This window comes from Nerophis lumbriciformis, linkage group LG15 (assembly GCF_033978685.3).
Source record: "Nerophis lumbriciformis linkage group LG15, RoL_Nlum_v2.1, whole genome shotgun sequence".
In the NCBI taxonomy this organism is placed as follows: domain Eukaryota; kingdom Metazoa; phylum Chordata; class Actinopteri; order Syngnathiformes; family Syngnathidae; genus Nerophis; species Nerophis lumbriciformis.
The window spans coordinates 8201685-8219848 of NC_084562.2; the positions used below are offsets into that span (position 1 = coordinate 8201685).

Consider the following 18164-nt stretch of genomic DNA (forward strand, 5'->3'; position numbering starts at 1 on the left):
CAGGTATCTAATACAATGTTATACATGTTGACAAACGGCTGATTATGATAAGGTGACACTGATGTGACTCTAATCATAAAAAAGAGAAAAAAAACTGCGTATCGTATTTTTTGGACTATAATGCACACTTAAAGGCCTACTGAAACCCACTACTACCGACCACACAGTCTGATAGTTTATATATCAATGATGAAATCTTAACATTGCAACACATGCCAATACGGCCGGGTTAACTTATAAAGTGCAATTTTAAATTTCCTGCAAAACTTCCAGTTGAAAACGTCTAGGTATGGTGACGTATGCTTGTGACGTCGATGGTTGAAACGGAAGTATTGGGACGCCATTGTATCCAATTCAAAAAGCTCAGTTTTCATCGCAAAATTCCACAGTATTCTGGACATCTGTGTTGGTGAATCTTTTGCAATTTGTTTAATGAACAATGGAGACTGCAAAGAAGAAAGCTGTAGATGCGATCGGTGTATTAGCGTCTAGCTACAGCAACACAACCAGGAGGACTTTGACTTGGATAGCAGACGCGCTATCCGACGCTAGCCGCCGACCGTATCGATGATCGGGTGAAGTCCTTCGTCGCTCCGTCGATCGCTGGAACGCAGGTGAGCTGCGGTGTGGATGAGCAGATGAGGGTTGGCGTAGGTGGAGAGCTAATGTTTTTATCATAGCTCTGTCGAGGTCCATAGCTAAGTTAGATTCAATGGCGTCGTTAGCAACAGCATTGTTAAGCTTCGCTATGCTGGAAAGAATTAACCGTGTAGTTACAGGTCCATGGTTTAATAGTATTGTTGATTTTCTGTCTATCCTTCCAGTCAGGGGTTTATTTCTTTTGTTTCTATCTGCAGTTAAGCCCGATGCTATCACGTTAGCTCCGTAGCTAAAGTGCTTCACCGATGTATTGTCGTGGAGATAAAAGTCACTGTGAATGTCCGTTTCGCGTTCTCGATTCTCATTTTCAAGAGGATATAGTATCCGAGGTGGTTTAGAATACAAATCCGTGATCCACAATAGAAAAAGGAGAGAGTGTGGAATCCAAAGAGCCCTTGTACCTAAGTTACGGTCAGAGCGAAAAAAGATGCGTCCTGCACTGCACTCTAATCCTTCACTCTCACGTTCCTCATCCACGAATCTTTCATCCTGGCTCAAATTAATGGGGTAATCGTCGCTTTCTCGGTCCCAATCGCTCTCGCTGCTGGTGTAAACAATGGGGAAATGTGAGGAGACTTTCAACTTGTGACGTCACGCTACTTCCGGTACAGGCAAGGCTTTTTTTTTATCAGCGACCAAAAGTTGTGAACTTTATCGTTGTTGTTCTATACTAAATCCTTTCAGCAAAAATATGGCAATATCGCGAAATGATCAAGTATGACACATAGAATGGATCTGCTATTCCCGTTTAAATAAAAAAAAATTCATTTCAGTAGGCCTTTAACATCCTTTCATTTTCTCAAAAATCGATAGTGCGCCTTATAACCCGGTGCGTCTAGTGTACGGATTAATTCTGGTTGCGCTTACCGACCTCAAAATGTTTTATTTGGTACATGTTGTAATAAGTGTGACCAGTAGATAGCAGTCACACATAAGAGATACGTGTAGACTGCAATATGACGCCATTTAACAACACCAAAACTTTGAACGTTCCATTGAAAATAAAGAACGTTACACACGGCACTCAAAAATGTGTCAAAATGGTTTAGAATGACTTTGAAGCCGCACCGCTTGATGGATTGTCGGCCCATTACGGCTACCGTAGTCAGAGATACAAGTATTACTATGGTGTGTGTATAAGGACCGCAAAATCATTAGCAGACATATTATCTGTTGTTTTGTTTCACAATATTATGCAAAACCAACTTTTCTTACCTTCTGGTACCTGCTGATGTGTATTTGAGATCTGCATAAGTCCTGAAAACTTGCGCAAGTCCGCCACTGTAGTCCGTGCCGATGCCGTAGTCGATAAGACTTAGACTTAAATAAGCTTCTTCTTTTTCACTATCTTCTTGTTATGGGGTATTCGCTCTCTGTTGTTGCCATTTCTAATATAAAGTAGCATAAAGTTCTAACTTACATCTTGCTATGGAAGCGCTCCAAACTACCAGTGTAGTGGGTTTACATAATTCACCCAAGGAACTTTAGTTATTAGAGAGTTCCGGTCGAACGTTTTTTAACGGTGTATTGTTTGAATTGTGGTATTCTGTGCATGCTTTTATTTTCTGTTGTTGAGACTATTGCACTGCCCGATTCTCTGGTCTTTTTAAATAGAATATTAGAAATGTGTAAAAGCTCAAACACACACATGCTGAGGGCGGCACCACATTACTCCGGTTTAAAGTATTTTAAATGTCTTAATGGCCTTGCGCTTTCTTATCTATCCAACCTGCTTTTACTATAGCAACCCTTGTGGATCCCATGGTCCTCTGGCACCTTCCTTTTATCTTGACTAAATACCAGAACAAAGACCCATGCTGAGGCAGCATTTAGCCATTATGGCCCCCATCTGCGAAACAGCCTGCCGGAGAGCTTCTGGACCACAGAAGCTCAGCACAGACCACCGTTTCAAAAAGAGATTAAAAGCACATATTTTTGATCAGGCTCGATCATTTTAAACTCTTCTGAAGTTCTTAATTTTTAATATTATTTCATATTGCATGTGTTGCTATTATTTACTACTATTATTCATGTTGTTTAAAGTTTTTTTTGTTTATATTTTATTTTATTTAAAAAATATAGATATATTTTTAGATGACACATTTTTAGGTATTTCCCAGTCCCATACCATGTCTTGTTGTTGTCAATAGTGGTGTGTGAGTGTTTTCTTTATTTCCTTTTAAAATGGTGTAAAGCACTTTGTGTATGAAACGTGCTGTATAAATAAAGTTTTCATTAGTTATGTGCGCATGGACACATTTAATCGGATTAAAAGCCTAAGCAGAGAAAAAATGTTTCATGTAAACCGGCCATTCAAAATAATCTGACCCGAGCACACACGTTCGGATCAAAATTAAATTCCGATCGAGACGGGAGATGTATGCCAATAGTAACTCGGATTTTGCGCATGAAAACACATCTTTTAAAATTCGGGTTGGAATTATCCTTACTGCGCATGTCTTTGATGTCAGATACACTTTGGTTGTGAGGGGGACTAAATGTATTCGTCTCGGAAAAAAGAGATTGTCTTGCCGCTGTCTCCCCCCATTTAACATGTACAGACGTAGCGTTATATCCTGTTGAGTTTGTTGCTTTAAAACGAGACTAGCAAAAACAAAAGTATGGTATGGGTCGATGTTACAATAAAAGAAGGGATCCAGTTGTCGTCTAAACAAGCTGTTTTATTCACGACCTTACAGCGACTTTAAGTACTTACTGATAGCCTCAGACACATACACAGAATGTCGTAACACGAAGACACACCGCAATACATACATAATCACAACACTCAAAAAGAGAGGTAAAACAAAAGTAGTGAACAGAAGGAAAATAAATGATGAATAAATACTGCGATAACGTCGGACAAGCAGAAATGCACAAAGCCATGTTTGTTTGCAGCGGACGCCTACTGCTTCTTCAGCACATGCAGTGAGCAAACCCGTCTAAAAGATGGCGCCATAGCACAAACAATAACTGATCATTCCATTAACGGCACTTGCTGAGCATGTCAAGGTAAAGTATTCCGATTTAAGGTGTGATGCATGAAAACGCACGTTGTAATCAGATTATTTTTTTCAAGGTCCATGTACACAGGAACATTCTAATCCGAATGAGGATCAGATTAAATGTTCTGTCCATGTACATATGGCTATTGATTGATTAAAATATTCCAATCTTCCTTGACTTTCTTTGCTCGTGGAAAATAAAACACAACTAACATATATGAAAATGTATGTTATTTAATTGTGATTAATCCAAATTAATCCACAGTAACACTAATTAATCTGATTTAACATTATTGTTCCACAGCAATAGTTTACTCATGTTGATATCTATGTACAGTGGAATCTTGATTTAGTAAATAAGTAAAAAAAAATATATATATATAGCACAAATATAGCATCTCACAAAGTGCTTCACATGTTTAAAATACAAATAGTACAATCACAACAAACATACAACATGATGCAACAACAGAAATATTGCAAAATGTAATAATAAATATAGTAAAAATAATATAAATATAAAAAGTTAATAGTACAGGAATGCACACTTAAACAAATTTGTTTTTTTACCGGCTTTTAAAAAAATACATCTATAATTTGCTCCTAGACATGGTTTGTAAATAGAAAAGTTTGTATACTGAAGCAAATGTCTCTTTAAGAAGCAATGTAAACATGAAAATGGGTTCCAGCTTCTAATAAACTTCATAATTTACTAACAATGTGTACACAACAAACAAGTGCTATACAGTATTGTATAGCAAACAAACATAACACAGGGGTAATGTATCAACTTTTTATTTAATAACAAAGCCAAAACAACAAAAACAAGCTGTTTTGTCCTCCTCATATACAGCCGCCCTGCCGACACACACACACACATTGCCACTAGCCCCCTAATGCACTCGTATAGTCACAAAACTCTTTAACTTTAACAGAAATTATTTAACACCACAATGATTAGTAATAACATTTTAATCCACTTTATTTTGTCAATGAATCTTCTTGGCATGATGCTGAAGGGAGAGGAGGAGAAGCAGTGTCAACAACGCTGTAGATTATTTCTGAATCATCCCTTGTCATTGAGCTAGAAAATCTACAAAAATGGGAAAAAAAAAGGCTGAAAACATTTAAAAATCACACAAAGTGGCACTGAGCACGGTAGGAGACCCATCATCCTGCCCCCAATGACTGTGCTGCCGGGCACAAAATGGCTGCGCTGCAAGGCACACAATGGATAGATGATACTTTCGCACAGCAAAGCATTTTTTTATTCGGTCTGTGGATCGTAAATCAAAAAGTTTGAACAATGAGGGGTTCGTAAATCCAGGTTCCATTTTAGTTTATTATTAGTTCAATATTTGTACGCACACTTAGTTTGGATTGTGTGATCTGTGTAACGAGAACTCCAGTACCAGTACCAGTGCCATAGTTATTTCTAGTACCAGTGCCATAGTTATTTGAGAATATACAGACATTAGGGTCATTTTGTGTGTTCATTTCAAATACCAAGAAGAAACTTTTCCATGACGTCTTTGCAAGAAAAGATGCACATTAAGAAGTGAAGATACATAAGATGACCACAAATGGATTTCAGGGAAGCTAATGTACATAGAGTATGCAATATTATGCAAGCGGAGGTCATTATGCATTCTGTAGTTAGGACTGGATGGTCTAACTGCAAGGGTATGAGGTAACATACAAAGCCCACGTTTGTGTTCCACTGTTAATACCCTGATTAGGTTGTGGTTGGAACATGATGAATAGCTCAAGTTAGACTTGAGACTTTTGCAATAAGAGAAGGTTGTGGCGATGGTGTTTTTCCAGCTGAGTTGAAAAATATAAATCCAGTTTTGCAATGCTGTATGGTCAGGAAAAAAGTTCCCACAGTAACAAAATCTGACACATATTCACAATATTCTATGTTTCTAAAGTTAATTCCTGGGAAACTTGTTGAATGACTTTCCTCTGTCTAGATGTGGACCTCCTTCTCGTGTAGCAGCAGTCCCCTCCTACTTCCCCGAGACCTAGGCAGGCACTTTAACTAGGAGTTGCAGTCAATCAGAGTGGGATCTTTAACTGCGCTTTCCACGGGGTCTCTTCGCCTCAGCCCACCACATACACACTCACTGCAGTCATGCATGCGTGCATAGGCCAACATATGGAGTACTACTTCCTTCTGCTCTGGATCTGCAGCCATCTGTTAGGTGAGTGAAAGGTGTATAGGTCTGGATCTACTTTGACAACCATGCATGTGCATATACTGTACTTGTACAGTTATGCAATATGATAATAACTTTCACATCCTTTTTTTGTATTAGAAATGTTACTGCAGTACATGTTGTATTTGTTGAATAATTCAAAGCTACCTGAATGAACCAGTAACATCCTGACATATTGACCTTGTGTCACGGTGGGCAGTAGGGAGGAGAGTGTGGAGACCACTTCAAGTACTTTGACAGTTTCACACCGATAGAGGTCTCATTAGAAGCAGGCGTCCAACGTATGTTCAAAAAGAAAGTTGATGCCATCTTCTCGCAGTCAAGTTTCCAGCGACTTTAGGAGATTGGGTTCTCAGCCAGAAGTGCGGTCAATCATGGGTGAAGTCACTGTAGCAGACAGACAGTGTGAAAAACTGTTACATTGTCAACCACACGCTGTAGCATCTTGGATCAGACAAATGTTCCAAAATACTTTTGACTTTAAAAGACAAGATCTCTATGCAGTGTACTTATTGACTACATCTCCGTACTTTGTACACACCCGGTGATGCATCATCCCATCACTGCTGATAGAACAACATTCTTTATCAGTCAAACAGCTCTAGTTCCAACAGTTAGTAGCCAGCACAAAACCATAGTGGATGAGAAGAAATCTCTAGTCTAAATATTAAGCTTGAATATGTGGGAAGTAGTAACAGGAATTGTGCCAAAAGGGAGGGAGACTCCGACCTTGGAGAGGAGATGATGCTGTTTTGTTGTGGGAGGATGTTTTTTTTGTCTCAGAGGTATTCATCAAATGAGAAAGGGCTGCCTGTGTTTTTGTCACGGTTTGTGTATTCTGGGGACTCAAATCTGATGATCCCATTAGACAACTTTGCGTTGGCAGATTTGTTATTAAATTCTCAGGATCTGACTAGTATGGGGTGCCGAATGGAAAAGTCCAGGCACACTTTTCTAGTAGATATATTTCTCAGATTTAACTCCCTTTTAGATTTAAGATTTAGATTTAGATTTACATTTAAGATTTAGATTTAGATGTAATATTTAGTTTTAGATCTAGTTTAAGATTTAGGTCAGTGGTTCTTAACCTGGGTTCGATGGAACCCTAGGGGTTCGGTGAATCAGGCTCAGGGGTTCGGCGAAAGTCAAGACAGACCCGACTCATCGTGTAAATAAAAACTTCTCCCTATCGGCGTATTACGGATACGGCAACAGCAGAAGTCAGACTGATTTGCAGGTGTGTAATTTGTTGTGAGTTTATGCACTGTGTTGGTTTTGTTCTTTGAACAAGGTGATGTTCATGCTTCATTTTATGCACCAGTAAAAATACATTGGTAACACTTTAGTATGGGGAACATATTCACCATTAATTAGTTGCTTATTAACATGCAAATTAGTAACATATTGGCTCTTAACTAGTCATTATTAAGTACTTATTAATGCCTTATTCTGCATGGCCTTATTATAAGCCTAACCCTCTAACACTGGCCCTAACCCTCTAACCCTAACCAAGTAACTCTAAATTAAGTCTTTGTTACTTAGAATATGTTCCCCTAGTGTCCAATTAACTCTAAATTAAATCTTTGTGACTTAGAATATGTTCCCTTAGTGTCCAAATAACTCTAAATTAAGTCTTTGTTACTTAGCATGTGTTCCCCATACTAAAGTTTTACCAAAAACATAACTTTGTCTTGAATTTGAAAAAAACAAAACATTTTATTTTTCACTAAAGAAAGGTTTGGTGAATGCGCATATGAAACTGGTGGGGTTTGGTACCTCCAACAAGGTTAAGAACCACTGATTTAGGTTTATATTTAAGATTTAGGTTTAGATTCAACATTTAGCACTCAAATATAGATTTAAGATTCAGATTTAACATTTGGCACTCACATTTAGATATAGATTTAGATTTAACATTTAGGTTTAGATTTAGCATTTAGTTTTAGATTCAAGATTTAGTTTTAGATTTAACATTTAGTTTTAGATTTAACATTTAGTTTTAAATTTAACATTTAGAGCTCACATTTAGATTCAAGATTTTGATTGTACATTTAGCGCTCACATTTAGATTTAGATCTAGATTTAAGATTTAGGTATATATTTAGGATTTAGGTTTAGATTGAACATTTAGCGCTCAAATTTAGATTTAAGATTTAAATTTAACATTTAACGCTCACAATCAGATATAGATTTAGATTTATGATTTAAATTTAAGATTTAGCGCTCACATTTAGATATAGATTTAGATTTAACATTTAGCGCACACATTTAGATATAGATTTAGATTTAACATTTAGGTTTAGATTTAAGATTTAGCACTAACACTTATATTTAAGATTTAGGTTTAGATTTAAGATTTAGCACTCACATTTAGTTTTAGATATTAGATTTAAGATGTGGGTTTAGATTTAACATTTAAGTTTAAATTTAACATACAGGTTTAGATTCAAGATTTAGTTTTAGATTTAACATTTAGATATAATATTTACAGTAAACATTACAATGTGATGAAAATGAGCTAAATCTGAGAAAAGTGACTTAAGTCTGAGAAATATATCTGCACCCCATAGACTAGGGGTATTGTTTACATTTTAACTAATATTATTGTAGTATCAAACTTGTACTTGAAAAACACTGCCAGTTAGGGATGTATCCCACATACCGGTATTTTTGCGTCGGTCCAGGAAGACCGTTAAGATTCTGGACCAATGATACTGCTATCTGTAGTTTTTTTTAATCCAGCTGACAGTCGTCATTATGACACACTGTCACATTGAGTTTAAGTGCCACTACTACGCAGTAGGCATGGGTAGATGATAATCGGCTTGTAATAATCACAAATAAGGAGGCAACCCCACACAAAAGTTTGTAACGCAACAATATTTCCTCCTAGTTCCCAAAGTCAGGAACGTTAGTAAGAGTTAGTGTCAATTTGAAGTGAACTCAACTTAACTCACGACCGCCACTACAGCGCGCTTCATCAACCCGACCATCCTCTAAGCGATGCAGTAGTCCACAGGCCAATATTAATCCACTCAAAACGTCATAATTTTAAATAATCACTGGGTCTTTTTATTTATATATATTCAGTGTTGGGTTAGTTACTGAAAACCAGTAACTAGTTAGTTACTAGTTACTTTATTTCAAAAGTAACTCAGTTACTAACTCAGTTACTTAAACCAAAAAGTAATGCGTTACTGTGAAAAGTAACTATTTAGTTACTTATATATTTTTATTTTATTTTTTTAAGGCCCCATTTAATGCCCTTTTAGCCTTCATTTTAGTACTGTTATTGCACTGGAGAATAATACAATCTGTTGATCAACTTGACATGCATTTGCATCACTGAACTCTGCTAAGCAATGTGGTCTACATACAACACACAAAGACAAAGATATGTTTTAAAGGGCCAATTTGTTTCAGACCAGAACAAATTGCCAAAACTATTTTAAATAGCTGCAACTTAACATACATAAGTAACAAACAGCCTAATAACAACATAGCTGTAAAACAAGAAAGGCACACACTACATACATAAAGCCTAACCAGGCGTTTTCTCAAGGAATTCTGAAATAAAATCATGTCTGAAGCCCAGAACACTCTACACATTTCCCCCCTTAGTTTAGAGAAAAGGAAATATTAGCCTGGCCCACTAGTATCCCTCTTTAGGTTTGTGAACTTTATAGTCTAAACATTTAGAGTGATGTGATAATCAAACACTCTAAAAGTTTAAAATGAAAGAGTATATAAGAGAATTGACAGAGTGTGTGTACCTTCAGTGTGCAGTGCCTCATTAAAATCCAGCCGCTGTTGGAGGTGAAGTGTGTGTCTCTTTACTAGCTTCGTCGAAGCATGTTGTTTTTGTCGCTGTTTCAGCATATTTGAAACTTACATTCAACTAAAATGTTCTTTTCTTTGTGGTCGATAAAAGAAACGTACTGAAAATATCTCCATTTTAAGAAACTCGGCTTCGGGGTTCGCCATGACGTCTTGACAGTAGACACAGACACGCCCCCTCCCACACACACACACTCACACACACACACACACACACGTACACACAGACAGCGCGCGGCGCGCCTCTTTTTTGTCGCCTCTTCAGCAGCGCTGCAACACTCAGATCTTCTCAGTTTCTAGCCGATACTACATAAAAAATAACGCAAAATAACGCAGTAACGCATCATGTAGTAACGGTAACGGAGTTACTGAATATAAAAAATAACGCGTTAGATTACTAGTTACCGCCGATAGTAACGGCGTTACAGTAACGCGTTAATTTGTAACGCGTTAGTCCCAACACTGTATATATTACACACACGACACATACAGATATACTGTGCGTTGGTGGCTGTCAATACTGGCTTCCGGTCCGTTGCTCAAATAGGTCCGTGTGCAACATAAACAACAATTTCTATAGAAAATACACACTCGCCTAACATGCTAATTGATTGTATTGATTTATATCATATATTTGATCTAATTTATCATGTTAAAGGTCTGTAAGTGAACGTGAATACCTATTATTATAGGGACAATCAGTACAAAATGATTGCTGGATATACTGAGTGTAATTGTAATGAATAGAAACACAGTGATGGAGCTGTGTGGTCTTTACAAGATGATGACCTAAAAACTGTATTTTGTTGACTTGTTTAAGACCTAAAAAGCAGGTATTGTTGAAATACTTCACTGCTTTGAGATGTTTCATGATGTTGCTGGTGCACAAACTCTTGTGCAAATAAAAATTGGATGTAAAAAAATGCCTTTTTCCATCCTCATTTACACAAATTACATATAGTACCATAAGAGTACCAATGAATTCCAGTATTGATAAGGAATATCAATATTGGTATCAATAACATCCTAATGGTATACATCCCTACTGCTGGTGCTTGAATGGTCCGTGAACTGGTACATAAATAAGAAAAACTTGCAGATTTTTATAAAAAATTAAAACTGCTTATTTATTTTTAGGGCGTTTTTCATTTATATTGACCAGATCAGTGATTAAAATACTTCAATTGTACAAACCCCGTTTCCATATGAGTTAGGAAATTGTGTTAGATGTAAATATAAACGGAATACAATGATTTGTGAATCATTTTCAACCCATATTCAGTTGAATATGCTACAAAGATAACATATTTGATGTTCAAACTGACAATGCCAAGCCACATTCAGCACGTGTTACAACAGCGTGGCTTCGTAAAAAAAGAGTGAGGGTACTTTCCTGGACCGCCTGCAGTCCAGACCTGTCTCCCATCGAAAATGTGTGGCGCATTATGAAGCGCAAAATACGACAGCGGAGACCCCGGACTGTTGAACGACTGAAGCTCTACATAAAACAAGAATGGGAAAGAATTCCACTTTCAAAGCTTCAACAATTAGTTTCCTCAGTTCCCAATCGTTTATTGAGTGTTGTTAAAAGAAAAGGTGATGTAACACAGTGGTGAACATGCCCTTTCCCAACTACTTTGGCACGTGTTGCAGCCATGAAATTCTAATTTCATTATTTGCAAAAAAAAAAGAAAAAGTTTGAGTTTGAACATCTAAAATCTTGTCTTTGTAGTGCATTCAATTGAATATGGGTTGAAAAGGATTTGCAAATCATTGTACTCCGTTTATATTTACATCTAACACAATTTCCCAACTCATATGGAAACAGAATTTGTATAAATTGAATGATACAACTAAGTAATACATTGAACGTAAGAAATACGTCCTTGAACACAATTCCATAATTTTTGCAGCAGTACAAAACATAACAAATGTGCAAAAAACGACTTACTTGTGTTTTAATGTTGATAATGTTGAATTCTGGGGGTTCGTAAATGCAACCTCGCCCGACATTACTGACATTTGTGAATAATGAGAAAGTGCTGTGTTGTTATAGGTAGTAAGGCCTGCTGTTGTCATTTTAAAGGACCCGTAGGACCCACTAACACATTCTCTTTAGGTGTTTTTGCTCCTGGCAGTCATTTTCCCGTAATATGCGTTAGTTTTCAGTGATGAGTAGATAACTAATTGTACTTGGAACGCCCCATTTCCATCACCAGACTCAATATGTCGCCCCCTCTAGGTGTGACATCATCTACAGAACTGGAGCCCATTTCCTCGCATAGACAGTGCGGATAAAAGCATGTAAAACAATTATTTTTGTTACTTACGGCGGGGGAAGGAGACGAGACGGCTGGAATCAGTTCAATAGGTTTATTGACACTGGTGGGATGTATATGCTACTCTAAGTGAAAGGTGCAAGATGATGTGTAGAATTAACCATGTAAATGTTACCAGAGTTTGTTGTATGTGCGTGTTGGATGGATCCTTTTTTAGACCAAAGGGGCAAGGCGAGAAGGCCGTCAGTGGGCAGGCAAGCGGTCGGGGGCTGGAGAGAAGCAACGAGGTCAGTGTCCAAGCAGGGGTCGAGGATCGAGGGAGGCAGTCTGGAATCCAGAGGGAAATCGAGGCACACAGCTCAATCACGGGAAACAGGGGAAGCACTACTGGAAACACAAAGGCCATAAGACATGGGAACAGGGAAAGCACAGAGAGAGAGCAAGTACGCGGGAGGGAAGCCAGAGACGGGATGCTTACTGCAAAAGTGAACTACGTTCCGGCACTGGATCTTCGGGTCCGCTGGTCTTTATGCTGCCTGCCCTCATCAGACCCAGGGGTGCGGATTGACGATTGCCTGCAGCCTTGCAGGCGTGTGGACGAGCAGGGGCGTGTCTCGGCGCGCTTCTAGCGAAGGTGCCGGCAGATGACGTGGGATTGTGCACGCGCCGTGACAATTTTGATCACTTAATTGCATATTTTTGTTGCCCTCGTCCATGATTATTTCAAAACTGGTTAAAATTATAAGGCAAAAAGAAACATAAAAAAATCATAATTTCCAGACTTCCCTGCTCTTCCATAGACACCATGGCCTGTGTTTTCTCAAGCATCTTGAGGAAAGCATCAGTAGAAGAGGACGCACAATAGAATACTAGCGGCTTGTCTTCTTTTTCTCTCGTTTTTGAGCACCTTGTCTGCTCTTTTTTCTCCATTTTTCCGCTCAGTCTGCTCCTGATTTTTTGGATCGCATTTGGCTTCAGTCTTTTGATTTTCTTTCTAAACTCCGACATAAACTTTTTTTTCTTTGAAGTCAGAATCATCAAAATGATCGCTGCAAATTGCACATTTTGACTGCAGAGGTCCATACTTTCCTTATATCCCATAATTTGGAAATGTATGCAAGCTTGCAACCTGCAACAATGCATCTGGCAGCCATAAGTGATCATTCATGCAAATTCCGCGTTGAAATAACGGGATTTGGGATGAAGATGCTGCCAAAACACAATATGAAATTGCCTCCAATCTCCCGTAGGTGACGTCAGCAGGCTGACGCGGGCCGGCCCACATTGCGACGCTAAAAAACAAGCGTTCCAGATTGTGTCGAAACTCTTTCGAAAACAAGCCTGAAATCACTACTGTGTCTATTTTAGGGGACATTTTTTCCTATAGACATAATTTCTCGGTCCAGAATTATGAAAATAATGCCAATGTTGTCAACTTCAGAGGGGCCTTTTGAGGTCGGCAATAAAGTTTAAAAAGCACATCGGACTCTGTGTGCTTCTGTGAGGACACTACATTAATTCCAAGACGTTACTTGCAAAATACCACTGCCAGGCATTTGTTGCAAGTTCTTCAGTCTGCAGTTATTTAGCACCAAAATTAAGCATTTATAGCTTCTTCTTTTTTTTGGTTGGTCTGGTTACCACTGTTTACGTTGGCACCTGTGCCATTACGGACCCGGATTTTGTTGCCCATCCCTATTCCAGACAGTAATGGACCATCTTCGTGTGACGTCAGACCACATACTTCCAAGAATTTGGCACTGCTGCTCTGTTGTTTTCCCCTCAGTGTTCTTCCAACGCTTCTGCCTCCGTGCACATGTCTTTGGCATATTTCAAAGTGTTTATTGCTGTTTTCAGTTCTGAATGAATTGCAATTGTCAAATCGCCCAATCGGGAGCTGCTATGTGCCTTCATTGACTTTATTTACAAGCATCATTAATTTAATTTCGCCTTTTTTTTAATTATTAATATGTTTATGCAGAAGTAGCTATGTCTCCACAAATTAATGATTTATTTATCTGGCTCTCTTTGATCTTTTTTTTTTTTTTTCTCACTATTGTTCTAACCATTACAATGAAGCCGTAAAATGTCTGAATAACAAACATTGTTTGGAAGTAATCCCCAACCACAACATACTACTGTGGGATGTGTGACTGTACAATGTAGTGTGTGTTCTGATGGTTACACAGTGTTCTGACCTATGAATGAAAGACATTGGTGTTTGATAATGTGTCGCCATAGAAACCGGGGTCAGATGCCTTGAGAGCCTTTTACTGGTTCACAGGGTTAACAGCCTGTTAAGCAGAGCACAGTTGGCTGTTGTGCGTAACGAACATCTGGTTTTAGATACGGCATTTCTCACAGTGTTTACGTTGGCATGGCCTAATCGTAATATGAGGTGCCAAGGTGTTTAATAACAAAGTATCGTTCCACTGTTAAGTGTTTTTTTTCAGGAAAAAACATTGAAATAGAAAACCCGGTGGATCAATGGAAAACACTGTGCACTGTAGATTTGGAGATTCCATTCGGATGGAAACTGATTGTGTTTTGGCCTTATTTCATTGGACCCTTGTCATTTTTTTTTTTTTTAAATGATGATACTGATTATAATCCCTCAAGAGGAAATTCAATTGACACTCTGCAGTATACAACACAGAATCAGACCACACACAGGCATGCAAGGAGTGAGGGAGCGCACAAACAGTGATCACCCTGGTGCCTTGCTCAAGCTGCTCGACAATAGCATCACATTTGACTTTTAGATTCATTTGAGTATCTATTTGCTATATTTTTATCATTAAAAATGTGTTGCTTAGAGATGACCGGGTCCTGATAATGGTATTGGATCCGGTCGTTATTGGCTTTTTTGAAAATTAATCATCGATTGGCAGATGAGCCCAGCAGATCTTTACCGCAGCTGTGCTCCTGTGTTTACATGACTAAAGATTGGACTCACCTCAAAGATTCCTGCAAAAGAGATGAACGTTCAGGGAGAAAAAAATAATATACAGTATCTGGATTCCTTGGTGTATACACTAGTAGGAGTTTTGTGAATTCTAAGGCCCCTTCTACACTAAATAACCACAGTTAAAAGGTTATCTAGGGTAAATCCCACCTAATCTTATCCGTGTCCACACACACACAATGGTTGTTTAAGACCCCCTCAACCCATTCTGTACACCGCGCGTCATAGTCACCTCTGACCTGGAAGTGTATCCTTACCCTGTGTTTCAATGTAGCCTATTGCCACATTTCTCTTAACCGTAAACCTTGCTTGCCTCACCATCAGCAGCTGTTAGACTATTGTAGTGAATCACACCGGAGCCATCATACATGAATCATATCTTTAATGGACGTGTGGAAGTAAACAATGTGATACAGAACCTTTTACAACAACCAACAACAGGACACTGTGATTGTAGGCTGAAATTGGCGGTCGTACTTGACGGCCGCAACCACGTAATGGCTTCACAATGGTTATGGAGTACAAAACTAGACGTTGAGTAATCGCTCGACATTCATCGCGGACAATAACTGATAGTCTGCTTTGCCAGTCCAAATGCATTCACTATTTTTCATAGTCTTCCCTTGTCGTTGTCGTCCCTTCGACAAATGGACAAAGTAGAATCACAGCTGACCAGGACATTTGAAAGTTCTCTTGCCGTTCCTCACACTCGTTGACAAAAATATCCCACCAGACTTCCGTTCTTCCAGGCTTTATCCAAAACCGTCGCTCAACATTGCTATGTTGCCGTCTGAGAAGTGTTGTATCTGAAATAGCTGCAATCGCCCGTTTGCTTCTCTTAAAGGGGAACATTAACACAATTTCAGAAGGGTTAAAACCATTAAAAATCAGTTCCCAGTGGCTTATTTTATTTTTCGAAGTTTTTTTCAAAATTTTACCCATCACGCAATATCCCTAAAAAAAAAGCTTCAAAGTGCCTGATTTTAACCATCGTTATATACACCCGTCTATTTTCCTGTGATGTCACATAGTGAAGCCAACACAAACAAACATGGCGCATAGAACAGCAAGCTTTAGCGACATTAGCTCGGATTCAGACTCGAATTTCAGCGGCTTAAGCGATTCAACAGATTACGCATGTATTGAAACGGATGGTTGTAGTGTGGAGGCAGGTAGCGAAAACGAAATTGAAGAAGAAACTGAAGCTATTGAGCCATATCGGTTTGAACCGTATGCAAGCAAAACCGACGAAAACGACACGACAGCCAGCGACACGGGAGAAAGCGAGGACGAATTCGGCGATCGCCTTCTAACCAACGATTGGTATGTGTTTGTTTGGCATTAAAGGAAACTAACAACTATGAACTAGGTTTACAGCATATGAAATACATTTGGCAACAACATGCACTTTGAGAGTGCAGACAGCCCAATTTTCATCAATTAATATATTCTGTAGACATACCCTCATCCGCGCTCTTTTCCTGAAAGCTGATCCGTTCAGTTTTGGAGTTGATGTCAGCAGGCCAGGGAAGCTAGGGTCGATATTCTTCTCTTGATCATCTTCGGTGGCATAAGGGACGGTGTGAGCCAAGACATCCAGGGGGTTTAGCTCGCTCGTCTGCGGGAACAAACTGCCGCCATTGCTTGCCGTGCTACCGAGATCCTTTGTCCCTGAATTGCTCACACACTCCGGCAGATTCAATGGGGGTCTGGCGGCAGATTTCTTTGACTTTATTGTTGGAAATGCATCTGCTTTGAGTGTTGCAGGATATCCACACATTCTTGCCATCTCTGTTGTAGCATAGCTTTCGTCGGTAAAGTGTGCGGAACAAACGTCCAATTCCTTGCCACTTTCGCATCATTGGGCCACTGGTGCAGCTTGAATCCGTCCCTGTTCGTGTTGTTACACCCTCCGACAACACACGGACGAGGCATGATGTCTCCAAGGTACGGAAAACAGTCGAAAAAACAGAAAATAACAGAGCTGATTTGACTCGGTGTTTGAGAAAATGGCGGATTGCTTCCCGATGTGATGTCACGTTGTGACGTCATCGCTCCGAGAGCGAATACTAAAAAGGCGTTTAATTCGCCAAAATTCACCCATTTAGAGTTCGGAAATCGGTTAAAAAAATATATGGTCTTTTTTCTGCAACATCAAGGTATATATTGACGCTTACATAGGTCTGGTGATAATGTTCCCCTTTAAGGTATTCATGTGTGATTTCCAAAAGTGCCTGTACATGTACAAGAAGGAGAAACACAGGCATGTCTGGATGTCTCCATCTTTCTAGTGGTTACAGCCGAGTTACCGAACGGGTTGTTATGAAGCTGACTGTAGCGTGTTCTTTCTGATGTCACTTCCTCTCCGAACTCAGTTTGTAAACGATCGATGAGTCCATACAAAGCTAAGAGCCAGATATTCAAGAAAAAGACGGTGCACTTACCTGTGTAAAAAAATTATCCAAGGAGGGCAACCTTAAATGATGGTTTAGTGTGGCTGAAACGGGGCTTAGGCTAAATAATTATTAGTTTAAGGAGTTATCTGGCTTAGTGTACACATAGCCTAAGAGGATGCTGCATGTTGAAAGAATGTATAATTATTTAACCAGTAACGTATGTTGACCTTTACACCATGTGCGGAATAGATGACTTTTAAGATTGTTTTCATTATTTTAACTTAAATTCAAAAGCTCTAATCCAAAGGTTTTTAACCTTTTTGACTTCGGGGCCCAACTTTTCCATTTCAGAGGGGCCCGTGGCCCACTCAAATATTAACCCTGAATTAGTAATGTTACTCTTGATTGTAATCATATTCAATAATTACATCTAACCTACTTTTAGGTTTACTTTTATAACCTTGTCAGATGATATGAAACCATGTGCTAAGCACAAAGATTATAATGTATTTAACACATAAACCTCAGGCTTAGGTCAGGCTGATTAGAAAACTAAGCACTAACCAAATATTCTGCATATGAAAAGATTCCTAAACATCTGACAAAAATAAATGTAGATACAATTATATTGTGCTAAAAAAAAAATGAACTAAATTAATAATAAATAGTTGATATAGGCTACAGCACCCCCACCCCGTGACCCCGAAAGGGACAAGCTGTAGAAAATGGATGGATGGATGGATATTTCTTAACTAAACTGTCAATAAAATTACCGTATTTTTCGGAGTATAAGTCGCTCCGGA

General features: G+C 38.8%; 1 protein-coding gene across 1 annotated transcript in view; it reads left to right on the plus strand.

Annotated features, from left to right (window-relative positions):
* Positions 1-5638: 5638 nt before the first annotated feature.
* itga11a (integrin, alpha 11a) overlaps positions 5639-18164 on the plus strand; it is a 191696-nt gene continuing 179170 nt past the window's right edge. The window contains exon 1 of the mRNA XM_061974906.2: positions 5639-5869. Within this exon, the coding sequence (XP_061830890.1) occupies positions 5800-5869 (70 nt within the window). The 5' untranslated portion in view covers positions 5639-5799. The remainder of the gene's footprint in view (positions 5870-18164) is intronic.